We start from the raw sequence: 16159 nt of genomic DNA on the forward strand, positions 1-16159 counted from the left end.
TCGCTGTTCTGGCTGTAAAAGGTGCACACAATTCAAAGGACCTGCGTGGGCACACACACACACACACAGACACACAATGCACACACACACACTGTTTAGTGGCATATTTACTGACTTAACTGTACTGGAAGTGGTTGGGAAATAGACTCATAAATTTTCTTGCCATTCTGTGTTGTTTATCCTTTTTTTCTTTCCTTTGTATGTAAGGTACATAATAAATGTTCTTTAAATTCTTAATTTTTTTTACTATGCTTAAAAGTATGGACATCTTTCATTATACAATAAAGCGCAACATTATAAATTATACATGCCAGTTTCATTTGTTTAGACATGACAACATACAGGGACACTCAGTTGGTTACATGTTAGAGAGGTTATAGGCAGTGTTTTTCCATTGTGCATGTTTTTCTCTTTTAATTTAATGAAAATGATATCTTCTTAATCTTTCATGCTCTTCCCCAGTGATCAGTGGTCTTTGCCATCATAGTAATACCTTGTAAGATCCTTGGAAAGCAGAGCTACAGTAAGATTAAAGGTAGGGTAGGAGATCCTGGATTTTGAGTCCAGCGAAGCTGCATTTTGAAAATACACAGGTAAAAAGTCCCAACCCTTTTCTTCACTTTCCCCCCGAAGGCACGCCTCTAGAGTACATGAACGAGCACGAAGGTGCACGAGCGCTGTTCTGACAGCAAGCATCGATCGTTGCCGTATTTAGTATTTAGTATATGATAACTATACGTTTAATAATGCTAGGTGCTAGCCAAGCTGGCTCTAGTTTAGCTTCCTGCCAAGCTTCGTTCACGGAGCAGGGTACGCGCACAGGGGGAAGGAGGGGGAGGGAGGAGCAGATTGCAGTTTGATAGACAGCATCAGAATCCAATCATTGTGAACGGTCCGTTCACAATGATTGGATACTGTTTTTCCTAGATTGTACGTTCTAGAGGCCACTAAAACTTTTCATATTTGTGTCAAAACTTTTAATTAATTGGTTGCAATGGGGGTGTGAAGAGTATTTCAAGCAATATGTAAAAAAATTTTCCAGAAAAAGATCCCCTACCCCGCCTTTAATCAGGCAGTCCGTAGAAACGGCGTTGGACCTTCCAGCAAGACATTTACTGGAAAAACTGAAATGGTTAATTATGAGAAATGTTTGATTGCTGCAATGTCAAAGAAAGGCCTTCACACTGATTACAGAAAGGGTGCAAATAATTTTCAACATGGCGTTGCTCACGAGTGGAAAAGAAAACTTTTTCAAAATGTATCATTAACATTCTGTTAATGGTCTTTCCATCTGATTTCGGATGCATATTTAATTTTCCAGTAAATTGGAGGTTTAAAAAGGCTGTGTTTAAACATGTGTATCACAGGTCTGCTTTATGCCTGAAGCCAGAGACCAGTGTCCTTGTAAGAGTAGGAACAAAGAAGGTCAGAGCAGACACTTGCTCAACTTCTTTTTCCTCTCCTACTCATCCTTCTTCGTCTCTCTCAGTGCTCACTTAATGCAGAAACTGTGTTTTCTGTCTTAATTTAAATCTCTTTCGCTCACTCCCCGTTCGTTATTGTCTGCTCTCGCCTCCCACTCTCACTCTTCCTCTCCAATCTCCGGCGGCCTTTTGTCCTTCACAGGTTTTGTTGAATCCGTCTCTCTCTCTTTGTGTCCCTTCCTCTTTTCCTCTCAATCTCTTATCCACGCTGATGGATTTTACGGCAGGGGGTCACTCAGGTCCACTTTTAAAAAGCAGCATGAGTGAAATGTGTGTCATTTTTCTCCTTAACTGGATCATTTGTATTTATTTACTCCACTTATTACTGACGCCTGCCTTAACTAGAGAGAACATGAAGGCTTTTTCAGGGGGAACCAGCACCCACCCTTTAACCCTATTAACCTCAGAGCGAACCCAAATGATGATAGATAGACAATCTGGTGATTGGGAACGCAATCTGTGGCAGACGAGCGTAATCCATACCAGAGCTGCAGCATGTGTTGCTCCAGTGGAAAGCCAAAAGAAGGAGTTGGGCATTTGTTGTGAGAATTGAGAAAAAATGTCCTTGTCTTGATCTTTGTTGTTAGCGGTCATCGTAGGGGACAGCCTTTGGCTTCTTCATGTTGAAATAGATTCCTATGAATTGGAGGAGAGGAAACTCCCCAGAATCAACAGAGAACTTGCCTGCAAAAGTATTCTTTGCCTACTAAAAGCCTAACTAAATGCCATTTTACATGGCGTCCTTGTGAAAAGCTTTTGCATAGACTACTTAAAAGCTTAAAAAATGTAATCATTTCCTTTTTGGTGGCATTTCATACTTTTATTAGAATGTTGACAAAGGGAAACGTGCAGTCAAGGCTCTCAGCCAGACTTTAAATCAGGTTTTTGTGGCTCATATTTGGTAACTTAAACCCTAAGATGGCATGTTCACATACATTTTTTTTTTTTTTTTTCATGCACAAGACAAACTGACAGAGCTTTGGGGAATGTTTATCACAGATGCATCCAAAAAAAAAAAAAACGCTCACTAACAAATTCGGAATATTTTGACACCCAGCAAGCTTACAGTGCGTACCAATCAAAGTCCACACAAGTTGTGAATTTCTGTCCCACGTATCACACAGGTGAGGAAAAGTAGACGCACGCAGAGGACGTGACAAAGTAACACCAACACGGCTGGTTCCCTGTAAAACAGTTTTACAAACCTGGTTTTGTTGTGGTTTTGGGAGTGGAACCGTGCAAAGTAAAAACAGTGTGAAAGTAGTTCCTTCCTTTGGCAGCCATGCACGGGGAGTGGCAGTATTAAAAACAAGAAAAGAAAGAGCACAGCATATTTAATGCATCTGTTCAGACACTGTACAATAGCTTGAGAGGATGTAAGCTCCTCCCGTGGAGCTGTCAGGCTAATCTGACTTTTTACTGGAAAACAACAGTTTCTGTGCCAATTTGGTAGTGTGGAGGGAGTATGGACCCTGGTGAACACTGCACATAATTTAGCACCTTAGATCTTTGAATCTACTCTGTCAGCTGATCAGCTCTGTTCTATTCTGAGTGGGTTTTTTTTTTTTGTTGATTTCATTTTGGCCTTTTTTGCTCAGAACACCAGCTGGCACATTGCATTGGTTGCTTTCTCTGTAGCACCTGCTGAACCCACTACAAGGGGTGTCATTGGGAGAAAGTAGTGCTTTCACTGCAGCTGAGGGGAAAATCTTTACATCATTTTGTGAAATCACTGCTTCTTTTTGCAGGGGACATCTCCTCCTCTGCCCCTGCCCCAGGTGTCCCTGCCGTTTCCCCTGTCTTTGTCCAGAGTTGCAATGTGTCTGAAATTATGACATATGGACTTTGCCGTTTACACACTCTTTGTTCAACTATTGACGCATGTTGTAACAGTAACAGAGATGTATGAATGTCATTTTCGTGTCCGATGTTACAGCAGATGGTGGTCATGGTCAATATATTTTTCTTTGAAAAATGAGCCGGTGCTGTTCATTGTATAGTCTATTGGCACGTCACATGCATATTGTATGAAAATCCAGACATCGATCTCAGTGCGTAACCCCCCCAGCTCAGCGTCAATATGTTCCTTGAATAATGTACTTTTAGCCATAAACCCATCAGAAAATGCCCCCTCTATGGAAACGTGCTGGAAATATAGCTCTGTATTAGATGATATATAGACACCTTTAAGATGGAGACAGGCTGTGAGAAGGAATAAGAAGGTGATCTGTTCTGCTTTATTACATGTTGAGTGGAATACTTTCAGTTTCTCTCATGATTTCTGCCCCTCAGCCTCATTTTGTCCTTCTCTGAAGGAAAACTTAACAAAGGAAGTCAAATTCAAGACTTTCCTCTTGTCCTCCTACAATTCTCCTCTCCATTATTCTTTCTCATTAACAGACAACCCTCTTCTTTTTTGGGCATTTTTCTGTCCAGCATCTCTCAAACGCGCATCTCTATTGCAGTTTATCTAATAACACATCCCTTCTCAGTGGAATGTCCTCACCCTCGCTGTCCACCGTCATTTCGTTCCTCTCTTTCTTTGACTCTCTCTTTTCCTTGTGATTTATGACACAGAGCTGACAAACTGTTGTGCAGCTATGTTGTATCTATCATTGAGGCTAGGGGGATTTGGTTTGTTTGTGCATGTGCGTTGGGGGATGGGTTGGATGAGGAGTTGTTATGGAGACCTTTACTACTACTGATGGCAATGAGTCGAGACCCCTATATGACTGTTTAGATTTACTGTCTCGGGGGTAAAGTTGAGCAGCACACACTCTTAAACTCGCACACACTCGCAAATAATAACCAACTCTATGTGGCTAGATGTCTCTATTTATTTCAGTGTCTTCTACCACGTGGATTTTTATTAAATGTCCCATGAAGCTCGGGGCATTTGAGGGAGGGGATAAAAGAGAGGAAAATAAAGACAAGATGTGGAATGTGGAACATTTATTGGCAATGCCTGGTTTTATGACCTGTAGAATGATATTTTGATTTATTTTGAATGCTTTTAATGCATCATTATAGCTGCCAACTATTTTCTTATTTAATGTGCATCACTGTGCATAGTTTCCACCATTAACAAACAGGCACGTTCATTTATCAGGTGAAAATGACTTTTCTCTAATTATTGGTTGTTGGTTTTTTTTAGGGAATTCTTTACACTTTTATCAATATATTTGTGTTTAAACCGCTTCAGAAAAAGATATCCCTCTGCGTCTGAAGGGTGCACAATTCCAGGATATGCACCCCAAAATGAGGCTCATGAGAAGATAATGGCTCCTGATAAAGATAAAAAGAGAAAGAATCAGGCATTGAGCACAATTTTAACCTTTGTAGAGATGCATCGAAAGCTTTTATGCAGGCCAGCTGTGTTAAACTCTGAATATGTGCTAATGAAATCCGGGAGGCACGAGGTATGTTTGGGCAAGCTCGACCCTTATAAGCATTCATTTGTCCTCCTTTAAGTTTAACATATGCACGGGCACATCTAGAGGACACAACAGCTGCAACACTCTATGACTTAAACTTCCTCCGGTTTCTTGTGTGAAAGAGGGAGGATATATTGTTGCTTGATATATTAAGATGTGTGATCTGTAAATGATGTCTGAGCTAAGCACCAAGTCACTATGTGGCTCAGTTATATCAATTGTGTGCCAGTTTAGTTAGATTTAATTGCACCATCTGGTTTGATCTAGCACTTCATTTAATCCGAGACATCTTTCTCCTCTCGGAGATAATAAAGCAACCTTAACCTCAACAGTTAACAAAAACTGAAATTCTACAGAGAGGCAAAGCTATCAGCATGCCTCCGGCCCTCACCCCTTCTTTCTCTTCCCTTTCATCATGTAAACACAATTAAGAAATAGATTTTTGCTTTGGAAATTTCAGACCGTCTCCTTGCTTATGAATGCCTTGCTCCTCAGGTTGCATGGAAGCTGGATGATTCATAGCTGTTTTTGACTATATTCATAATCAAACTCTTATGATTCCCACAGTGGCAGAATCCACTGTGCTTTCACTTTTCTGCATTTAACTCCGGATACTCTTAATGTGTTCAGATGTAATATTCAACATGAGAAGCAGAATGTTTTGGAGGTATTCGACACATCTGCACGTGAGTACTTGAGTGTCTCTCCATTACAAGGGTGAAAACAAAATGGGATTATCCGTTACCCATTAGCCCATTAACTGGACTTGAAAAACAGAAGGCTTACCTTTTTTTTATTATTATTTTTTTTTGATGGAACTGTTAAATTATTAACAATGAAAAGTGACTTTTGAATTATTTTCTGTGATGTATGTTGTGACTTTCTTTTGCTGAGCAAAGACTTAAAACTTGGTTTCATTTGCAAAACGGAGAAAAGGGAAAGGAATAATTATGTGAATATGGTTAATGCCATTTTCATAATATGACATGTCTGTTTTTCATATGTGCTCGCTCGGCTGCTCAACACCAAAGCAGTCAGACTGTAGTAAATGGCGTGAGGACATTTAATGCGAAACTGAGGAGGAGGAAGGGGAGGTTATAGTCATTCTTTAGCAGCTCTGTATGGTTGGCAGCAGGAACTTAATGTTAATCTTAATGACAGATGATAGAGGATGCAGCGTTCCGCCACAGTGTGTGTGACAGTGTTATTGTCTCTATGATTAACTCAACCACGTTCTCTTCCCCTTCCCCTCCGAGAGAACCAGAGAGCAAGCAAAAATAGAAGTACCACTGTTCAGTTTCTCATCGAGGAATGCTCTCCATTTCCGTCCACTCTCCTTCCCCTGTCTGCCTTTTTTCCTCCCTCCCCTCTCTCTCTGAGGCCATTACTGGTGATAAACACTGTGGTTTGTATCAGCAGGATGCACCTGGCATTAAAGTGAATGCTTAAGAAAGTAATTAGTGGGTGTATGTGGCTCAGCTCGTCCCTGTAGATGCCCATAGGCGGTTTAATAAATGAGCCTCAGGATCCATAGGAATAGGATGGCAGTGATTTCTGCCAGCACTGCTGTCATTGTTCAATACCCTGACGCAGAGGAATGGCCTTGTCATGCCTGCGAGCAAATGACTGAATCGCACCCTGATAGATCCACAAATGCAGAATCTTCTCCACTCTCAACTGGGTAATGATCCAGTTTGCATTCCAAGTGGTAAAAGTTTCGGTATTATTCAAGGTATATCCAACCCCAAAACCTACCATATTTTATTATTTTTATTCTTCCATTTTAGACGGCATACTGATACACTTTATTTGTAGACAGTTGATTGAGAAGACTGGTACGTCAATCAATCAGACTTTATCTATGAATCACTTTACATACAAATTGAGTCTAGGACAAAGTGCTTTGCAGAATGCAAATGCAAAAATGATTAATAAAAACAAGTATTAAAAGCAATACATCCTGCCTCATACCATCCTCTGCCCACCCCAGCTTCATCGCACTAACAGATTATATTGAGTTGAGTTTAAGAAATTAGAGGCTGAAAAAGAAGCAAAATTGGCAAATTATAAGATCCTAAAGGCTATTATGGGACCGCCATCAAGAAAAGAAAACGATTGTACTAAAAGTATAACAAAATCAATGAAAACGACGCACGGATGCTTAATTTAAAAACAAGACCAACTTGAGTTTGTTTTTTAAATTGACACGCACTACTGTCCTCAGGTCTCCGGGTTTTTAGGTTTTAATTGATAAATGACTTCCAAACATCTCGGCATCAATCTTGATCAAATTCTCTTGTCTTTACCCCATGATGTTAAAATCTGAGTGTTGATATTGGTGTAAATCTGATGTAGTATTTTCTACTTTGATGCCAATCTCTACATGCTAAAGATAAAAAATGAAAAAAAAAAAAACACAGCCAGTGGCAGGTTTGCTTTGCTCAACATACAGATTGCAAGAGATCTAAGCTGTTCCAGCTCACCACTAATGAACCACGGCAAATGATGAACAAACCACGAACAAAAAAAAACCCAACTATCTTCTCTAACTTCTTTTAAGAATTGACTGCTTAGATAAGCAAAGCTAAACAATCTCAGTCAAAGGTATTGATTATTGATGCTTCTGTTTAAGTTGTGGAAGGTGTACTGACAGGGAGTGTATGGATTTTTGTAGCTCTGCTTCCACATATGAACCACGGGGCGATGCACATATGTACACATCCCCACTGCAGCTTCCTGCTGCATTGCACCCCGGGTAATGACCCATGCGACCAATCCCCCACTCTGTATCCAACAGGGGGGGGATTTCTCTCACCAGGATGCAAATCAAACATCTGATTCTGACTACAGGGGCTCGGCTTCATCCCCCAATATTCCTTTGAGATGTCCGGAGTTGCTGACGGGCAAAATCTCTTTGTCTTTCACACCCATGCAAGATGTGTTTAGTGAGGCAGATGGAGCATCCTGAGCACTGATGTGAGCAAAACGATGACACCGCCATTAGCATAATAGGCCAATAGGCATGTGCATGCGTAGTCATTATGGATTTTTTTATGGGGTGTGTAAGGAGAGAGACAAAAGCAGTTAACACCGGGCACAACACCCACACTGGTGGGATGTGCGTCTTCTGAGATTCGGTGAAGCATCCAACTCTTGCATATATTTCACCAGAAAGCCCCATTCCAACACTCTAAGGTTTAGTTTTGCGTCTATCTTTAAAAGTGCCATCATCTGGATCCCACAGCTTAATTAGCAGCAGCTGTTGCAAACCTTAAGGAAGGCTGTACTCACGCGAAGTTAAAGTGATTTGTAGCCTACAGTAGGAGCAGAGACGTTGGCATAAAAAACTCCATATGAATGCCACAAGTTTTCCATGTGAGCAGTCGAAGGGGATAGTTGCAAAGTTTCAATTCCAAATCAGTACATTGTTTACCTAACAGCCAACTGAGTAATCAATTCTGTCTCGTATGAGACCTTTATAAAGGCTTTTTTATTTTTTTTTATTTTAGTTGAGCAAAATGAGAGACTAATTTTCAAGGAGAGTATACTTGGCTTGCCAGTCATTTTAATCTCATCATCATTATCTTAATTACATTGTAACAATCGTCTAGATTAGACTGACGCTCTGTTTTTCATGATTTGGTCTGATTTGCACTTGACTTGTGGAGCCTCTCTTCGGTGTAGTCCCATGGCAGTGATGGATCCCCGTTTCCAGGAGCTGAAGCCATAGTTGAACTTTTTTAGAAACCACCTTTTGGCCTCTCTGTTGATGTGTTGTTGTGTGCACAGCAGGCTGTGGACCTTTGACCTTCCTCCCAACAGATATAGGAATGCTGATGGTTGCCTCAGGTGCTTTGGGCTGGAAAGGCAGTAAGAAAAATCAGGGGTGCACACACTGTAGTCCACAGTATAGCTCTGTGAAGTCTAACTATATGAGCTCATTTGAGATTAAAAATAAGTATTCATTTTTGTCTTTATTCCCTTTCTTTTGTTCTTAATGATTATATCTCACATTTATTTTACCAATCATCCAGCATTGCTCATCTTTCTGTATCATGTTTGTATTAAATGATCCGTTCACCTTTCCCTTTTCTATCATTCCTCACTCAGGTTTTTTTTTCCCTCTGCCCGTTAAATACCATATTCCCCTTTTTTCACACTATTTTGTTTCTCTCTTTTTCGTCCTTACAGGAGGTATGAGGTGTATCCTGTGTGTGCAGATCTCCAGGGCCAGATCCTTGCGTGTTACAAAGAGAACGTTGGAAAAACCCTGAACTGCTCCAACATAGCAACTCTTTACCTGCAGTGTGTTAACAACGCCAAACAGGTCCGTACTACGTTATCCGTCTTTAAGCATTTTTCCTGTTTTGTGAGCATGTTTTTTAGACTTGTTACTTCTGTCTTTTTCCAAAGAATATTATCTGCGCAGGTAGATCTAGATTATTCCTGTTATACTTTCTGACTTTAAGTAATTGAAAGAGAATAATAATAAATTATAGATTGAGAACTATGATTATGATGAATTAAAGATTTCCCCACATCTTCATGAAGTGTAACTTAGTGCACAAATCAGCCACAACGTTAAAATCACCTGACTAACATTATATAGGTCAACACCAGGAGGCAAACGAGCTCTTACCCTCAGGGGCATTAAGACAGGCCCTCAGGTGTTTTGTGGTGTCTGCCTCTGGGACGATGGCAGAAGATTATTTGTGTCCTGTGAGATGGGTGGTGGGGCCTCTAGTTATGGGGTTTGTTCCAGTAAAGGAAGGATGCTCAATTGGATTGGGATCTAGGGAATATGAAGGCTGGTCAAAGCTCTTTGTTGTATTCCTCAAACCCTACCCGAGCACTTTTTTGTGTTGTGTGAGGGGGCGAATTGTTTTACTGTGGGAGGCTGCTGCGGACACAATGTGTGGCTGCTATTGGGAATACGCTGGGGCAGCAGATATGTTTAAATGAGTGGTACATGTCGAAAGGAACACCTACACAAATGCCGTGACCCAAGATATCCCAGCAAAACATTGTATGTGGATTTGGTGACCTGTGATTGTGTTTCCATCAAGAGGTTTTCATGCACATTTTCAGTTTTTAGAACAATAAAGGCTGCTGAAGTGAAATAGAAAGTATATATATATGTTTAAAAGAAAAATTTATTTGGTGAAATATCACAAAAATAGTTTTTACAATTTACATGGGTGGAAAATTTGGTATGTACACTTACAAAAATCCACATAAAGCAGAGCAACCAGAAGCATGAAGGGGATACAGTGAACCCTCGTTTTTCGCGGGGGTTACGTTCCAAAAAGAACGTGAGAGGCGAAATCCGTGAAGTGTAACCTTTATTTTTTTTACAATTATTATACAATGAAATATTCCATAATACATTGAAACCAAAGAACAAAACCTTTTTACAGGCCCAAGCATTTGTTTAACAAATAAAAGTACTGTATAAACGGTTTGTTTTTTACAAATAACTACTGTACTGTAAAATAATCATCTTAATCATCAATACGAACTGAAGGCTTCAAATTGCGGAGATCAGCGCCGCCTCACCGCGACCCGAGTCATTGGATTAGAACGGGAGAAAATGAAAAATGATTATGAAAAAAAATACAAAGTACAGTGGGACAAATAGTGACTCACATGTATTTCACTGCTCTTCTGACTGAGCCGCTGCATCCTGACTCCGCTCTGTAGCGTTTTTTTCTTCTAAAGCCCGCGGTGCAGGTGTGTTTATTCGAGAGAAGAACATAGTTTATCGGTAGTTGTTGTCGCTCTTTTTTCTTCTGGGCAAAAAGATTCTTATATACCGACATGCCACCATCGATTATGTTTGAGAACTGTAATGAACGTGTATGTGTACATATTAAACCACAACGTTATTGACACACAGGTAGAGAAGAAGCGGAGAGACTGTTTAGCCAATCAGAATGCAGAACACAATGCACGATGCAAATCCGTGAAGCAGCGAGACCGTGAAAGGTGAACCGCGTTATAGCGAGGGTTCACTGTATCCCTGCAAGCCCCAGCCATGCCTTATACTGTTGTTGCTGATTAGTTCATTATGATTCTGCTTTATCATTTCAACTGTAGATCCTCTGCATGTTTAAATGATTTTTATTGTAATTGTACGTGTGTTTTACATGCTTTGTCAAACTGTATGCAACTTAATGTGAGGAACATTGAACGTAAATTGTTCCAAACTCCTCAAAGTAATCCTCTTTCCTCTTCTGAAAAGAACAACAAGTATGCGCATGCACCTTCATGGACAGATGATATGTAAGTTATTGCGCTTTCTGATTTGGTAGCATATCTGTGTAGTGAAGTCTGCATGTTACCTCAAGTAACATGCATACAAGTAGCCTCGTGTGTCTGTCAGTTCCAGATTAAATTTAGTATTATAAGTGTGTATAGTTGCTACAGCAATTTCCTTTTTAGATGTCTAAATGAATTGATTTAATATGCACACTCTGCACGTGCTTACACACTGGCATCCATTACAGTACATGCACCGGCTCCTAGCTTTTAGACAGGAGAATATCATTTCCAGTGGCTCCAGTGGCGCCTGAATAAAGCTCACTCTAAATAGCCATTTTGAACCTTACCATATATTTCCATAATACCTGCTGACGCAGGCGTTCCTCTGTCTGTTTCTGTGTTTGTTTTAATGTAATAAGTCCAGGGGAGCAGCAACTTGGAGTTGGAGAGCGTTGTCCTCTATGTGCTCTTACAGCTCATTGCCAAGTGCAAATATTGTTTCACCCTCCTTCTCCTACAGTCAAAACAGTATGGTAATAGTAATGTCACTCAGGTTGATATTAACTTGATTCCCCTTCTCTCACTTTGCAATCTGTAACATCCGCTGCCCCCCAAAAGACTCAATTTGCATTCATAGAGCTTTTCTATTAGATTTTTTTGCAATTGCATTGTTTTCCCAGAAATGGGGAAAACTGAGTTTTGTGTCTCTCGCTCACTCTCGTGGGTATTAGTATTAGATCTAAAACTCGGATGCAGGCAGATTTCTTTTTAGGTATATATCATGTAAATTGCGCAATGTTTTATTCATCTGGTGGACGAGTGTGTGTGCGTGTGTTTAAGAGGGCTACCTGTACCCTCGTCAAGATTCAGCGAGGGTTATGTTCCCCGTCCGGATGCTGCTATGATCCTGTAAATTGTTTGGAAGCAAGCCTGAGATGATATGGTAATCCCCTCATGTTTATCACCCAGCAGCAATCACAGCACTCTCGTGTTTGTCTGTGCTTATCTTCTTTAAGACTTGCTTTTAAAGTCATTAGGTGCGAAAGAAACAGTTCTGTGATAAGGCTCTGAAGGAATAATGTGCAGAATTACACAGCAGACAGAATCGGTGGAAAGAATGGAGGAAGTTTGATACAAGCTGATGAACCTTCATGATTATGCAGCTTTATCGGAGCCAAGCAGGAGGCTGCTCCAAGAACGAATGCCAAAGGACATGACTTATAACTCTGGAGGTCAGAACTTCCAAATGTGCCATCTAGCCTTCTCTGATCCTGCTGCCCTCTCAGTCAAAGCATGTGATAACCGGGCTCGAAGGAATTTTATAGCAGAATCTCTTTTCTCTTCCTCGTCCGTCCCCTTGAAATCTTAAATTCCAGCACCCTAGGAGCAGATAGGGATGTCCGAGATGCCATCTCACCATGGATAAAAACCAAATCCCCCAAATCTCAGTTTTACAATACTGACCCTTCAACTGGAATCAGCCGAGACAGAAGCGTTGTCAGCTTCCCTGCCTTTGTCACTGATAATTAGACTTCTTATCGCCACGGTCAGTGATAACATTTAGACCCACTTTCGATCTCTTTTGTGCCCTCCTCGCCTTGCCACATCCCTCCTTCACTCCCTCCATCTGCTATCCCTTCATCCCTAGTCACATTTCTAATGCATTCAGCGCTTAACAGGCCTGATAGCAAACAGCGAGAGAGAGGCAGTCAGAGGATAGATAGAGTCTCTTCTTCCTTCTTCTCTCACAGTAAATAGGAGTTTATCATTGAGGCCGATCTCTCCATCCACTGCTTGCCGCCTCATTCCATATTCTTGCTGCATGACTGCCTTTTGCTCCCCATCTTTTCCTTTTCCACTTCATTTTTTCAGACTGACCCTTTCGCCTTCCATTGACTCTCAAAGGGCTGAGCTCGATTCCTGTTTTTGGTTTCGGGCGGTGATATATTTACAAGGACTGGAATGAAAAACTTGTCCAACGTCATTATTAATATGCATCCCATTTTATTCAGTATTACAGTGTTACATTTATTTGTGTAGATTTTCTGTAGTTATGCCAAAAAAATCTTCTCTCAGCACGTTTACACTTTTGATATAAAATAAACTTATGATTTTATGAAGGAGAAATGTCTTTATGGTAAAAATGTAGAAGCTTGGTGACATCTTAAAAAAAAGGTGTGATGGGCTGAGGTCACATGAAGATCTTACTAGTCCCTACTTAAAGAGTTGGGTATCACTGTTAACATGAAATCTGGTGATCTTACATCTTGGATTATCTAATTAAGGTGTGAAATCCAACACATGCAGGTCTGAGCAGGCATGAATTTAGGAAAAAAGCACTCTCCAAACCTTTCTACTATGTCCTTTATCTTACAATTTTTATGAGCAGCACCTAAGTATTCTTTGAAGTCTTGGAAAGTCTTTCGGTCAGGCTTCTGATCGTGCTGCAGCTTCTCTGCTCTGCCTGACACTTGTGCACAGTGACCCCAGGTAAAATGATGATGCTTTACCTTCGCAGACAACAACTATGCCGGCTATACTGTTTCAATACAACCGTGGGGAGTAAGAAGCCAAGGGGAGTCGTATATCACATGCAACATGCAGAAAAGCAATATTGTCAACTTCTCCCAATCCCCACTAGTGTTTTCCACATCTACAGTGCACCTGTAAGGTCGGTGTCATGACAACATGACGTGTGGCGGTAATAAAACTCTGACCTGCGTTATCCACATCCTGATGTTAAGTCTCACTTGTACGATGAATATACATTCTGTGGCTTTACTTTATTGGTGTGCTGACCTCACAAAGTCGCTCCTCCCATGAGTGGAAAGGGCTTTGAACGTTAAACATGTTTTATGTGGCCCTAGTGTCTTACTGCAGTGTAAGTTTTTCACTTGCCCCACCATGAAGTTTCTGTTTTTGTTTGAATGATGGGTTTTAAATGATGCACGCATAAGTCTGGTTCATAGAACACAATCCTGCTGGCAGTTTTATGATTATCAAGTACAGAAGGGGAGGAGTGGTCCCTGGCAGACTGTGTGAACTTGCACTTTGTTGGGTTTCTGTTTATGAAGGATGCCCTGAGTTCAGTTTTGTTGGCATCTAATTGGCATTGGATAAATTATATTATTTGTTAGTTGCACACAATCGAATTGGATAAGAGGCTCTTGAAAGAAACCTTCTCAATGAATCTTAAGGTCAGTATTTCTTGCCACACTGGAATTGATTCAAGCTGCTGCCTTGTTTTCCAGACGCTTTGTAATAAGTAGTAATAAAGTACAACTGTGCTGCAGGTGTTTTCCTCAAAGTCTGCTTTCGTCTTAACCTGAACTTTACTATGTAGCTGCCATGCTAGGAGCAACTGTTTTTATCTAATAATCATTTTATGGTTGGATCAATAGTGCAGAAAATAAACTCAGATTCCTTTAGAGGGATCCTAGAATGCAGCTATTACGTTGGCCACTCAGGAAAAGGGTATTTTTCTGTCTTACCTTTTATCTACATTTTTCCTTTTTTTCCACGCTTAGGCGCTTTTCATCCTGCGGCATCTGTTGCAGTAGATCCATTCAAATGGTTATTGACAGGGAGTGCTGGGGATTTGTGGTTGCACTTATCACTAACATGGACTCCAGTACCCTTGGGTCCCTTCTCTGCTTCTTGAACTCACTACATCCTCTTCCCTTTATTGTACTCTCAGGCCCTCCTCACTTTGTGTCTTCTCTTATGTGTGGAAAAAAAAAATCTTTCTCTTCTGTTGTCAAATTTGATATTTTTGCCTTCCCTTCTCTTTCCTTTCTGATTTGTCTGCAGAACAAGTTGAGGACCGGGGGTTAAGGATGGCAGAGAGAAAGGAGCGTATTGTGAGGGATTAATAATCGGCGGATTGACTGACAGACTAAATCGGGAGAAGAGGAGAGAAACGAGTCGGCACCAAGACACGCACCCTGAGGATCCTGTGGAGAACCAAACCCAAACCAAACCCGACTAGAGGCACTGAACACAGCACCTTGAGAGAAAAATAGACACCTCGTTCCCTCAGTTCCTACCTCCTTCCCTACCTTTTTACTCCTTCGTCTATCTCTCCTGTGAGTATGGCAGAGGGGCAGTGACATTGTCCAACATTTTGGAGACACAGCAGGGCACTAACAGGACACAACAGGCCTGAGCTTGGCCGTCTGCTCAGACTTTAAGGATTAACCAGAACCACCTCAAGAAAGCCAACCACCACTGTCACAATTCACTTTCAGTCATCTCTGCTCATCTCAACAGTTAGAAATAACGTATTCACGCTAATAAGTCAGTCCAATTTTGTTCTCCTTAATTTATTGTTTTCCTGCTCCTCAAGCACTCTTGTGTACAGAGATGCACATACAAACATCTATTTCTTGTCTGCATTTATTTGTGATGTTACTCATGTAAGTGTGCGTGTTAAGCATTCACCCGCACCAGCACCTGTGATGATGTCTGATCCGAAAATAAAAAGAGAAACAAAAACACATGCTGCTGTTGAATTTTTGTCCATGAATATACAACGGCCACCCTCTTTTCAGAGTGAGTGTGTGCGTGTGTGTTTTGATATTCAGAACAGCATGCATTAAGAAGTTTTGATGGATACACAGTCCTTGTGTTGTCAGCATGAACCAAGAAAAAGGGGACAGAACCAAGGAGGAAGTATTCAACCCAGAGTAGCTGCCCATCATCTTATTTCACTCTATTTTGCTCTCTTTCTTTATGTTGCCATTCAAAATATTCTTAAAAAAAACTCCAAATGTAGTAGTTTGGTTGATAATGGCATTGTGCTGATATTTTATATGTTGGGTTTAGTGGAATATAATACGTTCTGTGTAGGCAGCTTAAGATACCAGTGCATTAAGAAGAGGGGTGACCTCTGCTTTCACTGCAATACCTCTTCCCCATTCCACTAAACTGAACAGTGTGCGATGAAGTGGCCTCAGCAACTTCACTAAAATAATGCTTCTA

At 40.8% G+C, this 16159-nt stretch overlaps 1 protein-coding gene across 8 annotated transcripts in view; it reads left to right on the plus strand.

Annotated features, from left to right (window-relative positions):
- chchd3a (coiled-coil-helix-coiled-coil-helix domain containing 3a) overlaps positions 1-15675 on the plus strand; it is a 67643-nt gene extending 51968 nt beyond the window's left edge. For 6 of the 8 annotated variants that reach the window (XM_075471745.1, XM_075471747.1, XM_075471750.1 and 3 more), the window contains 3 exons: positions 9110-9245; positions 11160-11200; positions 14990-15675. In XM_075471745.1, coding sequence (XP_075327860.1) covers positions 9110-9245; positions 11160-11200; positions 14990-14999 — 187 coding nt within the window. In that variant the 3' untranslated portion in view covers positions 15000-15675. The remainder of the gene's footprint in view (positions 1-9109; positions 9246-11159; positions 11201-14989) is intronic. The other 2 variants (XM_075471748.1, XM_075471749.1) reach the window with 1 other exon arrangement.
- The last annotated feature ends 484 nt before the right edge of the window (positions 15676-16159 follow it).

The sequence above is a fragment of the Odontesthes bonariensis genome, chromosome 8, assembly GCF_027942865.1.
Source record: "Odontesthes bonariensis isolate fOdoBon6 chromosome 8, fOdoBon6.hap1, whole genome shotgun sequence".
NCBI classification, from domain to species: Eukaryota; Metazoa; Chordata; class Actinopteri; order Atheriniformes; family Atherinopsidae; genus Odontesthes; species Odontesthes bonariensis.